The 23829-nt window shown below is 38.6% G+C and overlaps 1 protein-coding gene across 12 annotated transcripts in view; it reads right to left on the bottom strand.

Moving 5' to 3' along the window:
- Positions 1-340: 340 nt before the first annotated feature.
- ARL14EPL (ARF like GTPase 14 effector protein like) overlaps positions 341-23829 on the bottom strand; it is a 29175-nt gene continuing 5686 nt past the window's right edge. For 3 of the 12 annotated variants that reach the window (XM_082378552.1, XM_082378553.1, XM_082378556.1), the window contains 5 exons: positions 13395-13497; positions 8899-10126; positions 8528-8632; positions 6802-6941; positions 341-4157 (listed from right to left, as the gene is read on the bottom strand). In XM_082378552.1, the coding sequence (XP_082234678.1) occupies positions 3935-4157; positions 6802-6941; positions 8528-8623 (459 nt within the window). In that variant the 5' untranslated portion in view covers positions 8624-8632; positions 8899-10126; positions 13395-13497 and the 3' untranslated portion in view covers positions 341-3934. Of the gene's footprint in view, positions 4158-6801; positions 6942-8527; positions 8633-8898; positions 10127-13394; position 23829 lie in introns of those variants that run through there. The other 9 variants (XM_082378551.1, XM_082378555.1, XM_082378547.1 and 6 more) reach the window with 7 other exon arrangements.

Genomic DNA, 23829 nt, shown 5'->3' with positions numbered 1-23829 from the left:
ACATACTTTTTTCCATTTCTTTCGGTAAGTACAGGTTAAAAGGTTAGACATGATAAATAAAACATAAGATGACTCTGAAAAATAGAGGAAGGCGGACAGGATAGGGACCTTGGATATGAGGAATGACACAGTTTAAGTAGCCTGGGTTTTCTTTCTATTTTATGTATCCTAGGTTAACAAATTTTTTTTTCTTACCCATTGTATCCTTGGCACCTAGTAAAGTAGCTGGCAGATAGGAGGTGCTTGATGAATGAATGAACGAATGAATGGTCACTAAGTAGTATATCTATTAAGCATTCAGGGCCATTGAATTCACTGTCAAAGGAAAACAAAGTCAGTCTCTGATCTCTTTGAATTTATTATATCTGACCTAAGCATCGGCCAATTTTAAAAGAAGCATACAAAGTGTGGAGGGAAATTCTTCTGAAACTACAAACTATAAACACAAAATAAACTGCTTGTTAGACATCAATAGTGATGATAAGAGAGTCATATCCCTTGCACAGAGTGAAAAAAAATTATTATGGAAAAAGCAGAATTTCAGGAAATCTGTGAATATGAAAAAGAATATTCCAAATCTAGGATTAAAATATACATTATGGAAAAGAAACAAAGTATGAAAACTGCTTTGGCTAGATAATATATTTGGAGTACTGTTCGAACTAACCTGAAAATTGTAGTCTGCGGTTATAGACACCACAGAGAATGAAGGAAAAAGAAACAGCAGAAGGGGAAAAAGCAAGATGTAGGGATATTCTTTTAATTATTTTATGCAAGATATAAGCTAACGTAAAGCACTCAATGCCTAGCATATACTAAGTGTCCATAAATACTAGACAATCAAGAAATCCACACATCAATGGCACCTGCTAGCAGAACCACTTTGCTGTGTTCCCAGGGGCACTGGTGGCAGTGCAGCCCATGTGAAAGGCACCCCTGGACATGTGCAGCCGATAGCCTGCGTAGCCAAACACTGCAGACCTGCTCACCTAAGTGTTTACGTTTCCAAGGCATTATAGAACTGCAATCCATGATAGCCACAAAATATCCAAGTTGGCAGTGTTCACTTTCCAGGAAAAGCAAATAAATATATAAAGGAGAGCTTAAATGATTTTTCTATGAGCTAGCATCCCAAGGTTCATACCTGTAATGGATCCAGGATACTGTATTGGGGGGTGGGGGGGGTGGGCGGGAGGTGCCTAAGGATTGTCTCAGACGCTGTATGGATTCTTTCTCTTACAAATCAGACTCAGATAAAGTATTCTGCAAATTGATGTGATACGGCATCCCACTTGTAAATCCTTGTGTAAAGGATTACTGAGTGACTTGTTTAAATCCTTCAGTAAATAACAGTTTATATTTAAACAATCTTCTGTGAAACAGCTTTCCTTGCAATTTCTATACATATTCATGAAGACACACTCTCAACATTGAAAGAAAGATAGCCACGCAGAAAGAGAAAAAAATCCGATTAAAAAAAAAAAAATCCGATTACACTAAGACAATTTCCTTAATGTAATCAGATAGTACAGCTATATTCCTTGTTAATCTGAATTTAGTTCAAATAACTAAAGAGCTTTGTTCACTTTGTGATAGAACTAGACACTTACAAAATAAATTTCTGACAATTCACATAAATTTATTTTTGCAAGAATCATTTTAGTGCAGGAGGCTTTTTAAAAATGAATTGAATTGGCAGTAGATCAAGATGAAATACACTGGTTTATAAAAAAGGACTTCATCAAAGGTTTTACTAGGTTTCCATAAAAGTAGTATGAGGTGTCTGCTTAATAAATATGTGAACTTATTTTATTTTTTGCTTTACTTGGAAAACTTACCAACGTAATTTGCCAACACATGTTTTAAATGAGATCATTTTAAATCAGATCCTCTCATCTAATGTTTAAGACAGTAGGAGGAGACAAAAGGGAAATACACTTTAATGTCAATTTGCCTGATTATTCTTTAATATGAAAATAAGACAGCTATGATAAGGCAGTGTTTCTCAAACTTACCTGATCATGAGACCTACTTGGGGCTGCTTGTTTTAAAGTATGGATTCCCAGGCCTAGAGGTTCTGACTCCTGAAGTTTGGGATGGGGCTCAGGAATGCATACTATTAAAAGCACCTGGATGAGCTTTACAATTAGGCCAATTAGGGACATACTTGGTGTCATGGAAAGAACACTGACCTAGTCTTAGGGTTCAAAACACCAAGGTTGCCAGGGCTTCTGTTTGTCCTTAACAGAGTCATTTGAATCTCACTGGGTCCAAATTTCCTCAGCTGTAAGAAAAACAAACAAAACAACAACAACAAGACTGTTTTTAGTCTATAAACCCCATGAAGACCAGGACCAGCTGAGTTTTACTCACAGCTCCATCCCCGAGCCTGGCACAGAACAGCCTCTTGGTTATTATTTGTTGACAGATCACTAGTTAGACAACCTGTAAGATTCCTTTTCCACTTTAAAATTATATGATTCTAAAATAAATAAGTAAAGAAACAATTGGTCAGTCATTTACAAAACAACAATTATTCTCAAAACAAAACGTAATATAAACCAAAAAAGGCTCCTACTCCTTTGGTCTCAGGGCTGTGCACTCCTGATGAAGCACTTCAAAGGATCTGACTTGGGTAATTTGATTTCTTCCTCCCAGGGCTGTGATGGTTAAAGGTAGTGAATTGGAAACATGTAGCACAAAGTTGAGTCTGGAAAACTCAGTAAATTCTGTGAGAAACAGAGTCAGTTCTCCGGCTGCACATACAGGAATAGTGCCCTCACAGAATGTCTTGCAGGATTTTTGTTACTTTAGTCCCAAAACATACTGTCAAGTAACAAGTCTAGAATTATCAGGAACCTTCCCCTGCATGCGGATCCTGCAGTAATAAGTGCTTTTGAGACTGATTAGGCAGGAAAAAAACTAACATTTCAAGTCCCCACACCAGTGGCATCAACATCACCTGGGAAATAAAATTCTTGACCCCTGCCCCAGACCTAATCAGAAACTCTGTGGGTGGGGCAGAAAAATCTACCATACAACCAGTCTTCCAGGTGATTCTGATGTACACTGAAGGATGAGAACCACTGAGTTAGGGTAAACAGGACTCCTAAAAACAAATTCAAAGAAGGCTCTGTGGAAGTTTCTATAAACCTCCTACAATGTATCGGAATTGAAAAAGACCACATCATGTATCTAGCCAACTAGGTTATCAGTGCACTCAATTAGCCAACACACAACAATGTGCTTTCATGTAACAACTTAAGTTTCCTCCTTTTGAAAAAATATTCTGAAATACTGATCCTGAAATAAAAAACAATGTAAACCACTGGCTTTTAGGATATTCCAGTCCTAATGTTTCCATTTCATAAATAAAATACAAGTTTTTAGTAAAAATATTGCCAAGTATTACATTTCATTTTAATATTATTAAAATATCAACAATAAAAAAATGAGACTGTGGGTATGCACGCCAAGTCACAAGGTTTTGGTTTTTTTAAGCCAAATAACAATTCTGATTTAGAACTAGTGATGTGTAAGATTCTAAGGGGAACTAGCTATTATAGACGTATGATTCTATGTTCTATGTCACGACAAGCTCCCAGCTACAGAATTCTGAAGATCTTCAGACTCCATTTCCTAAGATACCAGCAAAGAGGAAAGCGATTTTTAATCTGAGACCAAAGTAGCGATGGAGGTGTCGGTGCTGATATCCATCTATAGGCACTCTCTTGGGTTACAAGGAGAGGAATTTGAGAGGTCACAGCAGGAAGGTTAGAGAAGGGTGGCCCATTCCACACTGTTCTATGGCTTCGCAGAGCATGAGTCTTAAGTACGTTTTTTAAAACATTTTCCCCCAGCCCTAAAATTCACCCAAGAGAAAGAGGTTGCCTTAAATGTAAAGAAGAAACCGATCAGCCCACGAGGGCAGCTCCTAGTCAGGAACGTTGAAGGGCAGCGTGCTGATGACCTCCCCAGACTCAGTGACGATGGCGTCGTAGACCCAGCGGCGGTTGCAGCGGCATTCAGGGCCACACTTGTTGGAGTTACACTTGGGGCAAGGGTAGAAGCAACCCAGGCAGTTCTTCTCCAGGCAATCGCACAGGTCAGCGTCGTTGCAGATAAGCCTGCCGCTTTTGTCGTACTTCTTCAGAACTCTGCAAAGGAAAAGAATGACACTAACAGGACAGTGCAGTTTTCCTTAACACTGAGAATAGATTCTTGTGTAGCAATCTTCCTAAGTAGGCTGCCTTTACTCTGAGGAAGCAGCACCCTAAAGATGACCCAGCAACACTTCAGAATGCTATTAGGCAACATGTCCTGGGAAATTCAGTCAATATGCACCAATTACCAAGGCAGTCAGGGTTGTCACCTAGAGTAAGGCTTCATTTTTTCCAGCATGCTGGAGAATGTAATATCCCACCTAAACAAATTTTGAGGAGTAGCTGATTAAAGGCTATTAAAATTTCCTTCTACAATTTTTTACTTAAAAATATAACCATCCTTGATGGAATTTCCCCTGATAAATTACATCCATTTTTCCTTTCTTAAGAAAAAGCACTATATACAGCTGAAACTAACACAACATTGTAAATCAACTATACTTCAATTAAAAAAAAAAAAAAGAGAAAAGAAGAAGCACTACAGTGAATACAGTCACATTGTGAATGACTCAAGATAAGCATTGGAACTGTCCGTTACTATACCAATATCATTAAAAACAAAAACAAGTAAACTGAAAATTCCTCTGCTAATAGTCTCCTCATGCCACTGCTTCTGTCCCTTTCTGATTCTGTTTTTTTACCCAGTGTGGGGGGCAGAAGGTGTCATAAACTCTGAGCGACGGCAGGAAGTTCTGTACCAGTGAGTACACCGTGCTTTGTGCCCCGACACTGCCCCTGTCAGCCTCTACAAGTCCAGGAAGCGAAAGGCTTTCACCAGGATTCTGCCACCTTCTCAAAACCAAACCGTCTTGAAATAAATCCTTCAGTACTGAGCTGCTTGAAATCCTGAGAACGACAAAAGTACCTGTGTAGAGCCTGTATCCATTAGGACCAGTTGAAGTCAGAAAAGGCTGTGAAGTTATGACCTTCTGCACCCTTGGCCCCCAAGCAGGCATAACACCTCCTTCCCTTCCTGTTAGGTAATGCTATTCCATCCTCTTCCCTCTCTCAATAAAGCGGGGAAGGTTAAGGATCATTATGCAGACTTGCCTGATTACCTCACTGTAGCAGGACAGCCTTTCTGATGAGGATTTACATTTGAAGCACTTCATCTGAAGCATGAGAGCTCCTACACCCACCAGGAAATGCAGGTGTCAACAGACAAGGAGATGTGAAATCTATTATGGGAATGATGGGAATGAGGAGTCATGCAGCCAACGGAGAGCCCAGGTCAGACTCTATCCTTCTCCCTGTGCCTTCACCCAAATACTCCCTGTCTTTACTCAGACATCAAGACACAAATCTTACAGTTTCCTGCCCATCTGTTGCTATATTCTATATAGTTCTGAGCTATCATATGTACGTAAAGTGTACAAAACATACATGCAGAGATAAAGAATAAAACACACTTCCACGTATCCATTGCCCAGCTTAATAAAGGGGTGTTGCGCCTTTGACACCCTCTTCATGCTCCATCCATTGCATCCCTCCACTCGGCCAAAAGGAACCACACCTTGATATCATAAAAATCATCTCCTTGTTTTACTTTTCATTATGCCATAGGTGTATGTATCTCCAAGCGCACCGCATTTTCCCTTCTGTAATTTGCTTTTTTAATTCTACATCATGATTTGAGATTCATCCATGGTGGCACATGCAGCTGTATTCAGATATTTTCACATCTATATGTATTCCACTGTACAAATATACCAGCTACTTAACTTTTCCATCATGGGTGGGCGTTTGGGTTATTACTATTTTATTTTCTTTGCTATTGCAGGGATGCTATGAATTTCTTGAACACGTCTCCTATTGTACATGTATGAGTTTTTCCAGGATATACACCTAGGAGTGAATATGTTAGGTCATAAGATACATAGGTAATGCCAAGCTGTTTTAAAACAGAGGCTGTACTATTTTACACTTCATTCATGTCCCATAGCTTCATCAACAGTGATATCAGAAGACTGCACTCTTTGCCCATCTGGTCAGGGGGGCACTTCCCCATACTGTACCAATGAATAAGGTTTAGCGTCCTGAGTGTTCACTAGCCTTTTCTTCTATGAAATGCCTGTTCATTGTTGGGTTCGTTTTTCTCTTAGGATGTTTATCTTTTTCTTACTGATTCATATATATTTTAGATACTGATCTTTTAGATCATAAATAACTTCTCCCACCTTGTGATTTGTCTCTCATTATTTTTAGAGTGTCTTTTAAAGGGCATAAACTCTTAATTTTAATGTAGTCAAATATATCAACCTTTTCCTTGATGGTCTGCTTAATTTATGCCTCTGGTGTGCTAGTAATAATTGAATTTATGATACTTCTGTGCCCATCTGATACTTGAATTCATTCCCATGGTTATATTATTTCTCCTTCTAATGCACATCTTTCTTACTTTTAATCATCTCTCCTACTACAGCCATTACTCTGAAGCCTGTTTTTAAAAAACTGATGCCTAGTTGGGGATTATAGTCTATTTCTTGAAATTGCTAACTTCCAGACATAAGGGGTGATACTGTACTTTAGAAAATACATTTTTAAATAATAAAAAAGTGGCAACATTTAATTGCTTTGTCAAGGAGAATTCATGCATTTTGTAATCCCACAGATTAAATATAATAAATCATGATCTTACTTGTACTTTACAGAAAAATACTCATTCATCTTTGACATCCGTGCTTTCTTTTTCTGCTGCCTTGTTTCAGGATTAAAGTCTGCTACCTGTGGTCCGGGATTTTGAAACGCCAAGCATTTTAACTGTCGCTCTATCTGTTGCTATGAAACAAATAAACAAATAAAATGTATTAGTAGTAAGAACTAGATAATTTTATCTGCTTTACACAGCATCAGAATGAAGTTTCTGTAACTTTTACCATAATGGCATGAAAGCTTAGTTGTTTTAGCTAGAGTAATAAACAATTTAATCAGATTAAGTTTCAAAAGATGATGTAAAATTTTTCAAATTAGGTCATTCTTTCTGAATAAACAAATACATAGTGTAAAACTATGTATAATAAAAAAATAAAAAAACAATCAAGGGGGAACAGAAGAATTCCCTTTATACCTGCAAAACACCCCTTGGCTTCTCAAATCTGCTGGGGATGAAAGTCAGAATTACCATTTTATGGTGGATAATGACAAGGGAGTAAAAGCCCTTCTGCCCAGGTAAAGTATCTCAAAACACAGTGAGAACACACAGTACACACAACCCTCCCCTTCAGCGCTCTACGGCATCTCAGCACTCACTGCCCTGGGAGCGTGGACCCCATCAGGGCTCTGATGCGGAATGCAGCCACCTGAAGGATCCCCTCTCAGTCAAAACCAGATTGCAAGAAGAAAACCTGGCTTGAATGACAAAATAGCGTGTTAGTGGAAATGTTCACAAGTCTCTGTTTTGGGATATTTATAACTCGAAATTAAATGGGGCCTAATTGGAAAGACAAGCAATAAAGATACTTCAATCAGTCCTGATAATTAATTTTGAACATGCAGCACATACGTCAGAAGTGAAGGGAATGCTCCTCTGAAGGATTTTAGAAGAAAATAATCTGAGTGGCCTCAAAACACTTAGGCTAACACATATATGAAATACTACATTTCGAAACCAAAGGGAAACTTTCAATGTATGAATTTCAAGGTAACAAATTAGTAACAGAATCTCAGGCTTTTCTGCAGTTTCTTTAGCTTAATAATAGTCTAGTCAGGCTAAAATAATATAGGTATGTTTCTTTAAAATTTCATTTTGGTTTGTGTGTATGGGTTTGTTTTACAAACAACCTTATGAAACGATTCTGTATTTAGGTATAGCTGTGCAATAAACACAACTTAGCATGATCTACTATTATTCTCAGTAGCAAAGCAAGAGTTTAGATGCCTCTGTTCAGATCTTGGCTCTGCCACTTGTTACTGGAGTGCTTTGAGCAAGTTCCTACTTCTTCTAAGCCTCAGTTTCTCCTTCTGCAAAATGGGTTAACAACAGTATCTTATGATAAGGGTTAGGTGAATGAACATATACCAAGCTTTAGAACAGGTACTAGCATATCATGGGAAAAAAAACCCCCAAGGATTTGTTAAATAAAAATATTTGACCATATTCTCTACAAATTTTCTACTCCAAGGGTAGGATTTTATTGCACAGGACTCTGGGTACTGAGAGGCACAGAGGAGATAGGTTAAGATGAGACCAGCTTCATGACAGCGGGGTGAAGACGAGGAGAAGCCCCATTAGCACTAAGGGGCAGAGATCCTTCCTGTGGAATCCTGATGGGGCCTACCTTCCCACCCAAATCTGGGGCATCTCAGAGATCCCCAAGTTGCAAACTCCCCAAATACCATGGAATCATAGTATCCACGAGCCATACCAGTTGCTTCTGTCTGATTTGACAGTTTTTCTCAGGAGAACTTTGACCTGCATGTCTCTCTTGCGTGGAATTGTTTTTTTCTGATTGTTCACTCATTTCTGATCACTAAAAAAAGTAATTGGAGAAAAGTAAAACACATTAATATCACATATCCCAAGTAACTTAATCCTGTGACTTTCCTGCTCTCTCCCTACATCTTACTTTCTTTGAAAACCAGACTTACTAGAAAAGCCATTTGCTCCCCTGGTTTCCTTTTTTTGACCACTCACTCTTAAATCCTGCATCTGACTCCTCCCAGAACACCTTACTGATGCTCTTCTCAGCCTGGTGTTCCATGAGCAAATCAACTTCCATGAGCAAATCAACTGTACCTTTTACAGTTCTTAGCATCAGAGACCTCGCTGGAGCAGGCGACCCTGGGACCAGCCACTCCTGCTCAGGAGGACTAGGAATTCTTAGACTTCCAATCTTCCCCCTTTACGCTTACTCCCTTGAAAGAGAATAAGACACGTTAATGTCGTAGTACATCCCCAGTAACTTTGTGAAAATCTTCTCCGCTCCCCTGGTTTCATTATAACCTTTTCAGAAATCATTGCCCAGGATGCCTCTAAAAGCTCCAACCTCCTCAACCAAGTTTTCTGGCAAATTTCTAACACAACTTGTGCTAAATGGACGTCATCAGTTTTCCATAAAACTGAGCTGCTTAAATGCCTGTAATTTACTTTTAAATACTTCTATATATATACATACACACACACACACATACAAGATGCGTGCGTGTGTGTGTGTGTGTGTGTGTGTGTGTGTCAGGTGAAGCTAACGCAGGGTGACAATCACAAATGCACAGTCCAGGCTGCTCTGCAGTGTTCTGTCAGAAAGGACCACGATCCAGAGGCTTCCGCAGCCCTGCTGCCTCTCCCGTCTCTCGTCAACTACCTGTGCTGAGTGCAGGGCGCTGTTTCTACCAAAGGACCTGAGCAGTTAGGCTTGACCAGTTCATCTGGCACCGCCACTCTGCCTGCCAACTGGAAATTCCAATTCCACCAATGCCTCTCCATTCTCCCTATGTCTAGGGCCGCTAGACACGGATTGTTCACTCTTCTGTATCCTCCGCTCCAGTTCCCAACATTAGGTTAGGAAGACGTGTTGATTTTTCTTTCCTAACATTCCTAACATTGATTCTTCCTTTCCATTCTGTATCAGGGAGAAGCCACCTTAAAGATAGCAGTAGTAGTAGTCATGGTAGTAATAGTAGTAGTAGTACCTTACCCTTGACCAAGATGGGCTTATCGTTCCCCTCAGTTTGACTAAACTTCAGCCTTCTCCTGACTCTTTGCCTTGACCTCCCTTTTCTTAGATCCTTTACTTCAGAAAACATGTCGTGGTAAATTCTTTCTCTGCTCCATTGAGATGTAAATCTTCTCCCAGCCTCGGCCAGTTTTATAACCCCAGAGGTCTTTCTCAAGGACTAGGAGCCATCCCTTTGAAATGCAATCAGCCAGAAAGACTGGGTTCCTATTTGCCAGTCTCTGTGGGAAGGTAGAAGCCTAACTTGCTAATTGGTGGATTGGTGAGTGCCAATTAGCAAACACAAGTGACCTAATCACAGAGAAAAACATTTGCAAGCTCAGGAATTACTCAATGTGCCCAACACATCCCAGGGATCAATCTCTCCCCTAAAGTCCTCTAGTATTTTATTCCCACCTTTTATTTCAGTGGAGTTGAGCTCAGACTGAGTTCTGGCTTTCCTTCCCTATGATAGCCTTGAATAAAATCTACTTTGCCTGTTTCACTTGATCTGGTGCAGTTTTTGCTTTGACACTGTCACATGCAATTTCACATCTGATCAGCCAAACATTCCCAGGGAGCATTTTCCAAGTTGTCTGGAGATAAAATCACATGGAGCTATTTTAAAAATGATAAATTCCCTGTCAAATGCCAGCCCTACTGGGGTTATCATTTGCAGAGGAAAATCGTGGTGATCTGTATAATGAATAAGTTCTCCAGGTGAATCCTATCCATAGGCAATTATGGGAGATATTAGGATAGGTATAATTTTCTTCATCCAGTTTTGCCATCTGATCCTAAAACTATTGCCCATAATTTCTTTCTACCCCAAATTTATCCAAAACATTGTGGTCATGTTGATATTCCTAAACCAGAAATGTCTTTATCTTATTCCTATGAAAAGACTTCCGTGACTCCCCTCTGTCAATAACATCCCACATCCCTGGTGTATCAGTGAAGGTCCATCACAACCGACTCCAGCAACGTGTCTAGGCTCACCTCCCTGCATTCCTTACCTTGGGCCAAAGCTACTGACCTCCCCGCTCCTGTTACCATCCCCCCATCTCTTACCTAGCTCATTCCTTCCCCTTTGAACTCTGGTTTATCTCTCTGCTCCAAGAAGCCTCCCCATCTCTCTGATCCTCCAAGATTCCTTTCTCTCTTGGGCTCTGTTTGAAGCTTCCTCAAGAAAATTGCCCCCAGCGGGGCCCTAAACTTTCTAGCTTCTTCATGTAACAAATTTTCTTCCACATGGGAATAGATATGACTTTATGATCACCTTTGCAAGCAAGAAAATCTTCTGAAAGAGCATCCAGTTAACTGCATTAGGAGAAATGAATATTTTATGCAAATCCTCCACCCAAGATGCCTTTGGTTAAGTCCTTCATGAAATGTAGGTCTCCAAATACAGATTTGGGGGAAAACTTACTTGTATTTATTCATATTCTGAATAAAGCAAATGGAAGTTATAATAGAATTTCACCAGGGCCTGAAATTGTAATTGGATTTTATGAGGAACCCAAAATATCTGTCCCAGGAAAAGTAATAAAATGGTTCAGAACTCCCTTTTTTCCCTGCTTGGCATTTCCCAGGCAGGGGTTCTTAACCAGAGAAGGAAAGCAGGGGGTCCTTGAACTTGGATGAATAAAGAACACATATTTATTTTCACTAACCTCTAACTGAAATTCTGGCATTGCCTTTTATTATAAGGCAACCAACAAACCACAATAGTCTGCGTAGCACTTTTGACCGATGTTTTTATAACTCATTACAGTTGTAGATATGTCAAAACGTTATTGACACTCATCTTCAAAATGATGGTAGTTCTTAGATCTGCCGCTAGATCTTATTTGATGCGTTGATAATAAAACATATATCACCATCATAACTTGTTTTTAACATTTTGGTAAGTGTATTTCAATATAATTGGTTTCCTTTGTAACCTTACAGATTTCATTTTATATGATTAAAAACATCATTCTGAAAAAAAAATCATCCTGAGAAATGGCCCATAGATGTAACAGCTGACCAAAGGAGTCCATGACACACAAAAATAAGATTAAGAACCCTTGCAAAGAGGCAGGGAGAACCTACTGCTGCCACCTCATTGATCATGGTGATGAGAAACAACCGCTCCTGGCTGTAGAAGATGCTCATTTTCAAGGCTAGGGCTGGAAGCAACATGGTATATCATGGGGAAATGCATTCAATGAAACACAAAGTGTATGACATCAAATTAACCAGCTCTCTGTTTTGTCCTAACATATGTCAGATTGCCTGTAAAAATCCACAGTATAGTCTAGCCCAAAGAGAAGCGGCTCCCCCAAGTGGCAGACATAACACAGACTCCAAGAGCAGCCGTCCTTAAAGTATGGCCTGAGGATGGGGCAAAAGTTTAGCACCAGGCTTGGGCCAGAATGGATGTCAACCACGTCACTGGGTACATGGGATAGTTTAGCTGATGTTTATCTCCAGAGCAAGACTATCTATCTGGAGGAGGCAGTTCACTGATTTCCGTTCTGGCCCAATCTTGATTCACCATGAACAGGAACTTTGAGTAGCACTGGAGTGCATTTTGGCTGTGACACTCATCTTCCTTCTGTGGTTAGTTCAACTTTCACGTGCAAGTTCCTACCTCTATTAGCAATTTAGCTCTGGAAGCAGTCTTATACTTTTCTTTATCTCCCCCTAGAACTACTTCTTTGTTAGTACTCAATTCATATTTCATAAATACTATGCTAATAATGCTAATTATTAGGCACCTACTATGTGCCAAGCACTTTGCTAACCATTCTACATATATTATTTCATTTAATTCCACTGCAACACTCTGAACTAGATACTGTTATTTCTATTGAATATTTTACAGATGAGAAAACTGAGGCCCAGAAAGATCATTTAGGCCACAGGCGTTTAAAATCCAGACTTGTCTGACCTCCCCAACTAAGCCGTTTTGGGGATGTTACACTGCTTCAAGACTGATTTTAATGATGACCATCATCTCTACATAGGCTATTGCTAAGCGATGCGATATAATCAACCCGAGCCACACAGAGCTTGTTCAGAATGAAGCCCGGACTAGGAACAGGGGAAGATGCATTTAGATGATCATCTCAAGTTTGCCTCATACAGTTCCTCTGTCATAGCATACACCTCCAAAGTGCGCTGGGAAAAATGTTCCCATCTCAGACACATGAGCCACCTCTGACCTCAGGATTGGATTTGGAAGTCAGCTGGAAAGAAGAAAGTCACACATAGACAAAGTCACCCTTGAAAATGCCTTCAGAAAATGCTGCCTGGGAAAGGCCCTATACAGCCAGGCCTTTCTCCAGTTTCTCAGGTTAGGAATCGGATGAAGTAGTTGACTTACTTACACACATATAGGAGCCAGCATGGTTGAATTATGTTTACCTTTAAACCCCAGATCTATACACCCTGGCAAGTTCCACGCTCTATGAGGCCTCAGGAACTAGGTCACCCTAGAAACAGCACTGGGTCCAGAGCCCCACCTTCCTGCTCACTCTGAGGCACAGGTCACCCAGGGAAATGCAGTAAAATGACTCACACGGTAAGCACTTACCCTTATCTTCAGGATGCCTCCAGCACCGTAAGGTTGAATTTATGTAAGCTGTTGGTGTCTTGCACAAGGTGGAGTATTTTTTCTACTTTTATCCCTAAGGACACTAGCAAATTATCAGAAGAGGAAAAGCGTTCAGTTTCAACTCTTGCTCAAAAGTTGGTCTCCACTTTTACTCAGTAGCAGATAAAGGGGTTTATTCAGAGACACTACCTGTCAGACACCCCTCAGAAAATATTTAGAAGTAAAACACACATGCATATTTTCATTCAAAGCCCTTGCAGTAGAGAGTCAAGCTATTTCAATCTCATTCTGTCTCTAGCCTCAGTTCCCATCCTTGGTAAAAATGACAGATCACTGAGATAATTGGCAGGTGAGCCAAATCCCACCAGGGACATATTTGGAAGAGAAACAACTGCTGTGCTGGTGATCAATTCAATCATTCCCTCGCTGCTCCCTCCCAGATGATTCAACTGTTTTCAAAGCCACAAAACTCCGTAACCTCCAACAAAATCTCCAATGCCATTTGTCTGTAAGAATTAAAAGTAATTTTGATCCAAGCCTTTGAGAGTGTTTTTAGATAAACAATGTTAATGCTTTAGAAACAACTTTATTTGCAGTGTGTAAAGATTCCTAGGAACACATTTATTGCTGGATTTGCCAAAACACACACACACACACACACACATACACACATACACACACACACACCCTTCTGTGGCTCAATGTAAAATAATGTGAAAACGCTATCATAGATTTAAAATAATTTGAAATGCACTCAGTAGAGAATCTGATAAGCTATGCAACCATATCATTGCTTTTTTTTTTTTTTTGCTAACGCCGGGAAGGCTACAGTCTGGGGTCGCTCTGAAACCAAAGCCACTGAAGGGCTCTTCTGGGTCAGTTACAGATCAGCATCCCTGAGGGCCTCTCTACTCACACCTCACTTAAAATCTGGATCTCTTGAATTATACATTTAAATTCTTCCTTGCAACTTTAAAAAACAGATTATAAAAAACAGAAACCTGTCTGCTTACTCTGCCCCATCGATGGAAAGCAGAGAAGAAAGAAAATTCTTTTATGAGACAGCAGCCTGGGCCATTTCAGCCTTATGCTGATAAATATACATTCAGCATTGTCCTGATAAATATACTTCAAAACCACTCATCCCATATTTCAAGTGTGGAGGTCCTTTTTTCTAGATCCCTAACGTCTTTTTATGCTCATTTCTTAGTTTTCAGTTTCATGCCTGCAACAAAAGAACCCCAACTTTCTTCTGCTCTTAACTACAACACGTTAATATGGCAATATCATTCAGAGTCAACATTCCGTGACCTGCTTTTGCCTCTTCTCTCTCTACCAGCCTCAGAGGAAATCAAGTTTAAGTGCATCATCTGAAAAGGAGCGTCTTTCCAACGATGCTTTTCACAGTTTTGTTAGTGCCTACTTCTTAATGAGAGTTGCCTTGCCAAGCTGAAGCACTGGGCTGTAAAGAGAAAGTACACATACCTTTAAGTCGGTTGACAAAGAAGGGAAGAACACTGGACAAAAAGAGAAACTGTACTGCCTTGTTTCTTTGTTTTGCTGAGAAACCATAGAACCCTCCGGAGGAAAAGTCAGAAGGCCCCTAAGGTGCTCCTTAACTCTCGTAATAGTGGCTGAGAGGAGGAGAGGTGGAAAAACGGAGGGGGTGGGAGGTGGGTGTAATTGTTAACTCTCTCTTCCACCACGAGTCTATCGAAAATCATATGAAATCAGGGAATGATCATTCGTCTGCTCATCCATCTTGCATCTGCAATAAGCAGTGAATCTAGAGTTTACGATCTGACTGTACTGCTCAGTGTCACATCTCGACTTCAGATATTCAACTAATGTTAACAGCCAATTGCTGCCTGGCTATTTTTATACTTCAGTGTAAATAGCCCAGTATATATACACACACACTCACGCACACATTATAGATACATATATGTAGTATTCTTGCAAAGAACAAGGAAAGGAAACAAAATCGTCAGTTACAAGAGCTTCCAACCCATCAGGCAATGATATAAAACCTGAAGGTGGTGCCGGAATTAAATATATTTGACCTGAACTTTATATCCGTTAAGTAACTGCTATGTTTTTGAGATTACACTGTAAGTACTGCATATAAAAAATATACACGATATTGCATATATATATTTAAACTAAAAACCATTTAGGAAAAAACTGGGTTGTCCCAGGAGAAAACTAAACCACGTTTATAAGCTGTGACTAAGACATATTAATCTCTAAATGACAGCCCTCTAATCGTTGTCCTCTGCCACCAGGACTCAGCTATTGTGCTGTGAGTCATTAAAACCACTTCCCAGGCAGGTTAATACCCACCTCATTCATTTGTGAATTATAGGGTAAAAACCGCCATTTCATTCCTAATTACTTTTGCAGCAAAAACAAGGAGAGGAAACAAAACCTTCAGTTTTAAGAGTTTGCAATCCATCCGGCAGTGATGCAAAACCTTAAGGGGGTACCAGAATTAAGTATGTTTGACCTGAACTTTATAACCATTAGGCAAAGGCTATATTTTTGAGATTACGCAGTAAATTTTGCCCATCAAAAATTTGTCATCTTGCCATTTAAGAATTGCCAATTCCATCTTGCCAATTAAGGATTGATAAACCTCAAATCAGGTAAAAATCCTACCAGACTTTTTCCACAGTCAATCACACCTTACAAAAATACATGCTTTGGCCAATGTTTAGCTTTATTCTTTTTTTTTTTTAATTTATTTTTTTATACAGCAGGTTCTTATTAGTTATCTATTTTATACATATTAGTGTATATATGTCAATCCCAATCTCCCAATTCATCCCACCACCACCCCCCGACCGCCCACTTTCTCCCCTTGGTGTCCATACGTTTGTTCTGTATGTCTGTCTCTATTTCTGCCTTGCATACTGGTTCATCTGTACCATTTTTCTAGATTCCACATATATGCGTTAATATATGATATTTTTTATCTTTCTGACTTACTTCACTCTGTATGACAGTCTCTAGGTCCATACACCTCTCTACAAATGACCCAATTTCGTTCCTTTTTATGGCTGAATAATATTCTTACACACTTAACAGGAGAAAGTACTTTTCACGGATCTTACCACACAAGATGCTACAGAAAGAACAAACATATCAAGGGCCAAATACAAGGCAGTAATCCTCTTAAAACTGGAGGAAAATCTTCAAAAGGATAAGGATTGTGACCAACCAAGAAAAGTCCCAACTGAAAACCTTTTTTAAAAATTTAAGTGCTAAGAAATAAATGTGCCACAAGTTCAAAAGTTATTACTTCCTCTTATTTCTTCAATTTAGAAAAGAATATAGGGGATTTCCCTGGCGGTCCAGCAGTTAAGACTCTGTGCTCCCAATGCAGGGGACACAGGTTCGATCCCTGGTTGGGGAACTAAGATCCTGCGTGCCACCCAGCACGGCCAAAAAAAAGAAAAAAAGAATATAAATTATACAAAATAATTTCCTGTGTTATTTCCAAGTTTCTCAAGTAAAATCTAATGGCCTTTTTTTTAATAGCACAGGGAACTATATTCAATATCTTGTAAAAACCTGTAATGGAAAAGAATCTGAAAAACAACATATATATATATATATATATATATATACACATACACATAACTGAATCACTTTGCTGTACACTTGAAACTAACACAACATTGTAAGTTAACTATACTTCAATTAAAAAAAAATAGAGACCTGGCTAAAAAAAAAATAAAATCTAATAGCTTTTCAAACTAATGATTTAAGTAGCAAATCTTCAGAGGAACTTTACATCATTTTTAAAAAAGATAACAGTAAAATTTTAAAAGATGGAAGAGTATTTTTTAAAGTTCATAATACCTTGCTAAATTTGCTAGTCCTGAATTTATTGCACTTTGTCATGACTTTGACTAAGAAAAAAATTTTTTTTCCTCTTCAGATGTTCTTAGGTTTTCTAGAACTTAAGTTGATGTAATTTAAAATTGGTTGCTTTTTAAAAATTAAGGATTCACATACTAAAACATTCCTCAGTTACCTGTTAATTCCTGGAGAGTAAAATTCTTTATGCTCATGAGTTACATAATTTAATTTGTCAGTTTGTAGCTATCTGTGTATGAATTTGTAACATACACTGTATAGTTGACCCTTGAACAACATGGGTTTGAACTGCACAGGTCCACTTATACACGGGATTTTTTTTTCAATATTAAATACTACAGTACTACACTAGCCACGGATGGTTGAATCTGCTGATGGTTGAATCCATGGATTGTGAAAAACCTCAGACACAGAGGAACTCTGGATATGGAGGGCTGACTACAAGTTATACTTGGATTTTTGCCATCATAGTGGGTCAGCACCCCAAACCCCACATTGTTCAAGGGTCAACTGTTACTTTAAAAATAACACCACTCATAAGCTCATTTATTGTAGTATTTTTTAAACTGTGAAATATTGGAATGCCCAGACACAGGGGAGTGGTTGAATAAAGTATGGTACATCCACATGTACCATAAACATAGAGTACTATACAGCTGTGAAAAAAGAATAAGGAAGATCTCTATGAAATGATATAGAGTGATTTCCAGAGTATACTATTAAATGAAAATAACATAGTACAAAAGAGTATTTAGCCTTCATGTAAGAAGGTATACTACCCTCGTGTAAGAAAGAAGGGGATATAAGAAAATTTGTTACTTGTAGCCAAATAATCTTAATAAACTTAATGTGATGTAGGGTGTGGCTTATAAAATAATTAAAAAGTCACTGACTTTGAGAGTCATGAAAATCTAGGGAGGGGCTGTGGTAGGAAACTCTCTAGTTTAACTTCTTAAATGCATTAGCAGCCTTCTAAGCAGCTACTGAACAAGCTCTCACTGGGCTTATCCAACCCTCTACTGGAAAGATCTCAAAGAGACAAATCCTTACTGTCTGGTGAATTACAGGTTCACTGTGGTTTTTGTTTGATTAAGGTACTGTTACACTGTGAAGCTCTAGTGAGTTGTACTTTTGAAAGAACAAACTTCCTAGTGGGAAACACCATGAAGGGTCAGAAGTGAATGAAGCTGGTAATCTGAACTAGGACCAGTGGCTCCATCACTGGAGGTGCTCACTGGGATCTATTACGACTACTCTTCAAATCATTCACTTAGCAAGCATTGATTAAATACCGCTATTGGTAGGCACGAAATAAAACGACAAATAAGACATGGTTCTTCTCCTTAAAGAGCTCAAGTCTAGTAGAAGGAGATATGTAAACAAATAAATACAAGATGTGCATCACACGTGCTCAGGACACTGCCAGGGCCAGTGGAGGGAGAGGAGGAACAGCTGGTTTTCCCTGGGAAGAGAGGTATCAAGAAGGGCTCCCAAGGAGAGGTGGCAATTGAGTTAATCTTAAAAAATGGACAGGGAAAACTCAGGTAGAGAGGGAGTGGGGTGTGTATTCTAGGAGGATGGAGCTGCTCCAAGCAAAAGCTGTAGGTAGGAGGAGAAGAGACTAGTGGGAGGTGGGAGGGGTTGTGCTGGCTACGGTAAGGTTGAACTCCAAGTGCACTGCAATAGCATCTGTGTATTTATATAGACTCTAATGAATGTCATTCCCAATGACAAAAATAGGGCGGTTGGTGGGCAGATGAAATAAGGCAAGGGAGAGGAGAATTAGCAGAGTTATGCAACTTCAGGACCCCCAGCAGCTCCATTTTGGAAAACCATTAAGATGGTTTTACACAATTTCTTACCTGAATAGAGATCAGTATAAGTGTACATGTTGTACAGGTGAACAATTTTCTTTTTAAAAACATTGAATTGTTTTACCATATTACTATTATATTTACTACTATTATTATATATTTACTATTATTTGTTATTAGCATTTTATTTGTTATTACTAGAACATAATTAATATTATGCTAATACTGCTCTACTAATTTGATTTACTAACGTCATAGAGCACTTCATGAACTCTTTCATTCTCAGAACACGTTTCATATTTGCTGTACCTAAATTTGTTCCTGTTACTCTTTCTTCCAGGAATGCCTTCCCATCACACCTTAAAAAAATTATAGACATTTGTTGTGTAACAAAAGCTTTAAAACAGGCATCTTTGACCCAGCAATTCCTCTTTGGGGAATTTCTTCTAAGAAAAGACAAAGCTCTTTGCAAAAGTTCACATCTTGTATAACTGCTAGATTATACAGTTCCTAGGTTGGGAGAGTAAAAATTTAATGACTTAATTATCAAACAAAATTATATAATACAATGTAGCCATTAAAATGATATCATGGAACTGTATTTGTTAATAAGACAAAAGATACACATACTTTACTGTTAAAGAAGTAGATTCCAAATGAGACTCTAGAGGGATTTTTTTTTCCCCTTCTTGAGACAGTTTTAGTAGGTCACGTATTTCTAGGACCTTAATTTTAACCATTTCTCCAAAGTTTTCAAACTTATTGACATAAATTTTTTCATAATATCATCAAGTTTTCTTTTATGTCTGCAGCAACTGTTATCCTTCCCTTTTTATTCCTAGTACTAGTGTTTTACTACTTCTCTCTCAAACATTTCTCATCTTGTCAAAGAAAAGCTCTCTCTTCCCTTTCTTTCTTTCTTTCTTTCTGTCTTTTTGTCTTTCTGTCTTTCTTTCTGTCTTTCTTCCTTTCTCTCCTTCTTTCTTTCTTTCTTTCTTTTCTATTTCATGTCCTTCTATTTTGGGTATATTTTAATTTTATTTTTCCATTGTCTTAAGATGTATGCTTAGCTCATTTATTTTGATTCCTTATTTTTCTAATATAAGCATTTTTGGACATAAATCTCAGTAGGTTTGTCTCAGCCAGCTCAGGTTACTTTTTCTCTTCTTCTCTCCTTTTTTCATATCTCTTTTGAATCCTATCTCTGATTTGATTTCTTGTTTCAAAGAGGAAATGTTTCCTAATTTTTTTTATTCCATGGAGAACTTTGTTCATATTTTCTTCTGCTTTATGGTGTTTATTTGTTCTGCTATGTATTTTTTATCAGTTATTTGGTTTTTCTTTCTTCCTAGTGCCTTTGCAGAGGTTCCATTCTGATCCTTCCTGATTATCTCTGGTCTTTGCACAGAGGCCATTCTTTCTGGCTTCACATGTGCTCCTGACTTGCAATTCAGCTTGGAATGTCCCTGGTTCTTTTACTGATCAATACCTGCAGGGCTGATTGCCACCCACCCTGTCTCCCCCATCCTACCACTCCAACAGCAAGTGTAGCTTGTCTGTGTGTCACCAAACTCTGCCCCATTTTCTCTGTCACTCAGGCCCCAGGGATGTGCTGGAAGCCTGTCTGAGGCTTTCAATTCCAAGGAAAGTGTTTCTAGTTTCCCTCAAGGTCTGCTACTTCATTTTGGAAGGCTCTGCATATTGTTGGTGATCCACAGAAACATATATTCGCTCTCAGATTGCTTTCACAATTGGGTCCAAATTTTACTTTATTTAGCAGTAATTATTCATGGGATGTGGTTTTCTGACTGTGCTCTGTTTCCTAAGTACATTGAATAAGGAATTTTCATCTGTTTCACACCCCCCAGAGTTACCAGGTCAACTTGGGATACTAACCTGGTTTCTCTGCCTTCTGTACTTCTTCGTATCTCCACACGTCGCTACCATGGTTGTCGTCCTAAAATCCTCTTACACCGCGTCACTTTCCTCCTCCAACAACTTGGTGGTGCTTTGTGATCCTCAGCCTTTGATGACATGACCTACGTCTACTTTCCCAGCCTTATTGTCACTGCATCCTTCATTAATCTGACACTAAATGACAGGAATGTTCCCACCTCCAGGACCCACTTTATGCTTTCCTCCCAGTCCCCCTGCCCAGTGAGGGTCAGCACCCCTGCTTCTATGTCTCCAAACTTGTGCTGTAGTTAATCATCTACATACTTATCTCTCATGATAGACTTCTCTCACTTCAGAGCAGCATCTGTAAGACTTCTTCATTCTATAGCATGTGTCTCAGCAACTAGCACACTGGTGTTCAATACACAGACACTAACAGAAAGGAGCAATGTCACATTTACTGCTGGAAATAGTAACCTGGGGATCTGTTTCCTGGGAATCTGAGCAATATAATGCACTTTTCCTAGGGTCTAACCCACTCCCTCAACCCTATCTCTATCCCACCCTGCCCAGTTAAGTTGGAGGGTAAGATCCCTGCCTTGCATAATTGGCAAAGCAAACCTTAAGGTTCACACACAACAGGGCCTGAGAGCACTCCCTCCCAAAGAATCTCACATCTGTAATGTGTCCTCTCTTTCTACTACTGTTGTAACCTAAATCAGCATAGTGTTGATCTCAAACTTGTGTTTTTCTTACTTAAAAAACTGAAACAGACTCACAGACATAGAAAACAAACTTATGGTTACCAAAGGGGAAACTGGGGCGGGGAGGGATAAGTTGGGAGTTTGGGATTAACAGATACACACTACTGTATATAAAATAGATAAACAACAAGGAACTACTGTATAGCACAGGGAACTAGATTCAATATCTTACAATAAACTATAATGGGAAAGAGTCTGAAAAAGAATATATATATATATATATATATCTCACACGTATAACTGAATCACTTTGCTGTACACCTGAAACTACCACAACATTGTAAGCCAACTATACTTCAACAAAAAAACCTCCAAAACACAAAACACAAACCAAACCTCATGATAACATATTCTTGTATGTATAAAGAAAAAATGCTAGCTATTGACAGTAGGTATCTCTGGATTTTTGTCTTACGCTTTATTATTTTCTACACTTATCCATTTCCTGTAATAAACATGTACTTTACAATTTTTTAAAGTATTAATAAATATTTTTAAAGATACTTCTGAGAATAAATGTACAGTTCTCTCATAGTATTGCAAAAATAAATACTTCCAGCAGATGGCGCAAAACCTTAATCTAGAATTAAAATAGATTTAAGAAACAATAACCCTTTCTACTGCAAGAATGCCATGTAGAGGGGATGTTTCTTAGTGACCAAGGATCAGTCAAAATGCACACTGGCTCTAGAATTTTTGTGTTCATCCAATGTAATTTGTTTTACTTCTACAGTCAAAGGTGAGTCATTTCAGAGGTAAAGAAGGGGACTCTGAAGAGGGGATGTGTGGAGGCTGCAGCCCAAGATGACTTATGTAGTGTCAACGTGATGTCGCACCTGCAAAGGGCTTTGCAGATCATATAGTCCATCAGTTTTCACACACTGCTTTTTAGATTTTTCTCTAAATAAACCCTAATATATGAAGCCAACAAAACTGGAGCTATCCTAATTGAATTGGGGATTGGGCACAAGAGCCATCCCAAGCATTCTCTTTGTCCAAGCTTCCCCAACCCTAACCCACCCCCTCACCTGTGGCTGACATAATCAAGAATTGGCTATACTTAATCAACAGCTATGCAATCCATAAAATACGTCTAAGAAGCCCTAGAGAAAACCACTAATGCAGTGCAATACTTTCACTTTGCTGCTGAGAAAAGGGACGCTCAGAGCAGGAGAGTTTCCAATATGAAATGAGAACATATATAAAACCAACAAAAAAAAGTCATTAATTGCTTTTAAAAGAGAAACATCAATAAGGACATTCAAAATGCATCAATAAATTCAACACTAATAGATTCCACACATTTGACATCTGCAATTAGAATTTATGTTGAATTAAATTTCTGATATATTTAACTTAGGATTCACTTAAATCCTTTTTATGATTTATGATTTAAAAGTCCTTTTCAATCCTTTTTATGGTTTATGCAAACTATAGGAACTCAGCATTTCAGCTAAAGCTAGCTTTCATGAGTAACATAGCATATTCTTGGGTAATGTAAGCATATTCATTTGTATCAATAAAGTTTACTTATATCAATAAAGTATCCTTAAGCTGCACTTCCTGTACAGTCTATATTTCAAAATGCAATTATAAACCATAATAAATAGTGATTTGACAGCATGAAGCCAGTTTTTTTAGAACGTTTGCAATTCCATAAAAATCTGTCTAAATAATGTTTGCAAAGTAGAAGCAACAACCTATTTAAATGCATTCACCTAAAGTTTCTTTTCAGTACAAGTCCAAATTTAACTTTCTTTAAAAAGTCATTTTTAGAAAGTTTTCCTTTGTGTTGAACAACCATATCTACATGAAGCACTGCCTGTTATTTCTAAGAGCTGCCTGCTGTCTGGCTTACCGTAGGTGCGTGTGGATTAAAAATGTTCACCTGTGCCTTCTCAGCATATTAACCATGTCCTAAGCTGACAGTTAAAAGAAAAACCCAAAGCAAATGGGGTTTGGTGGTAAAAGAGTTGATCTTAAATTCTGACTTCTGCCTCTCCCAGCACTGTGTCTTTAAGCCTCTGTTTCCCCATGTGTTAAAATCAGAATAATTAT

The sequence above is a fragment of the Balaenoptera borealis genome (genome assembly GCF_965194805.1).
Source record: "Balaenoptera borealis genome assembly, chromosome: 2".
Classification (NCBI taxonomy): Eukaryota; Metazoa; Chordata; class Mammalia; order Artiodactyla; family Balaenopteridae; genus Balaenoptera; species Balaenoptera borealis.
Note: the sequence above shows the minus strand (reverse complement) of the source record. Positions and strands in the feature narration are given on the sequence as shown.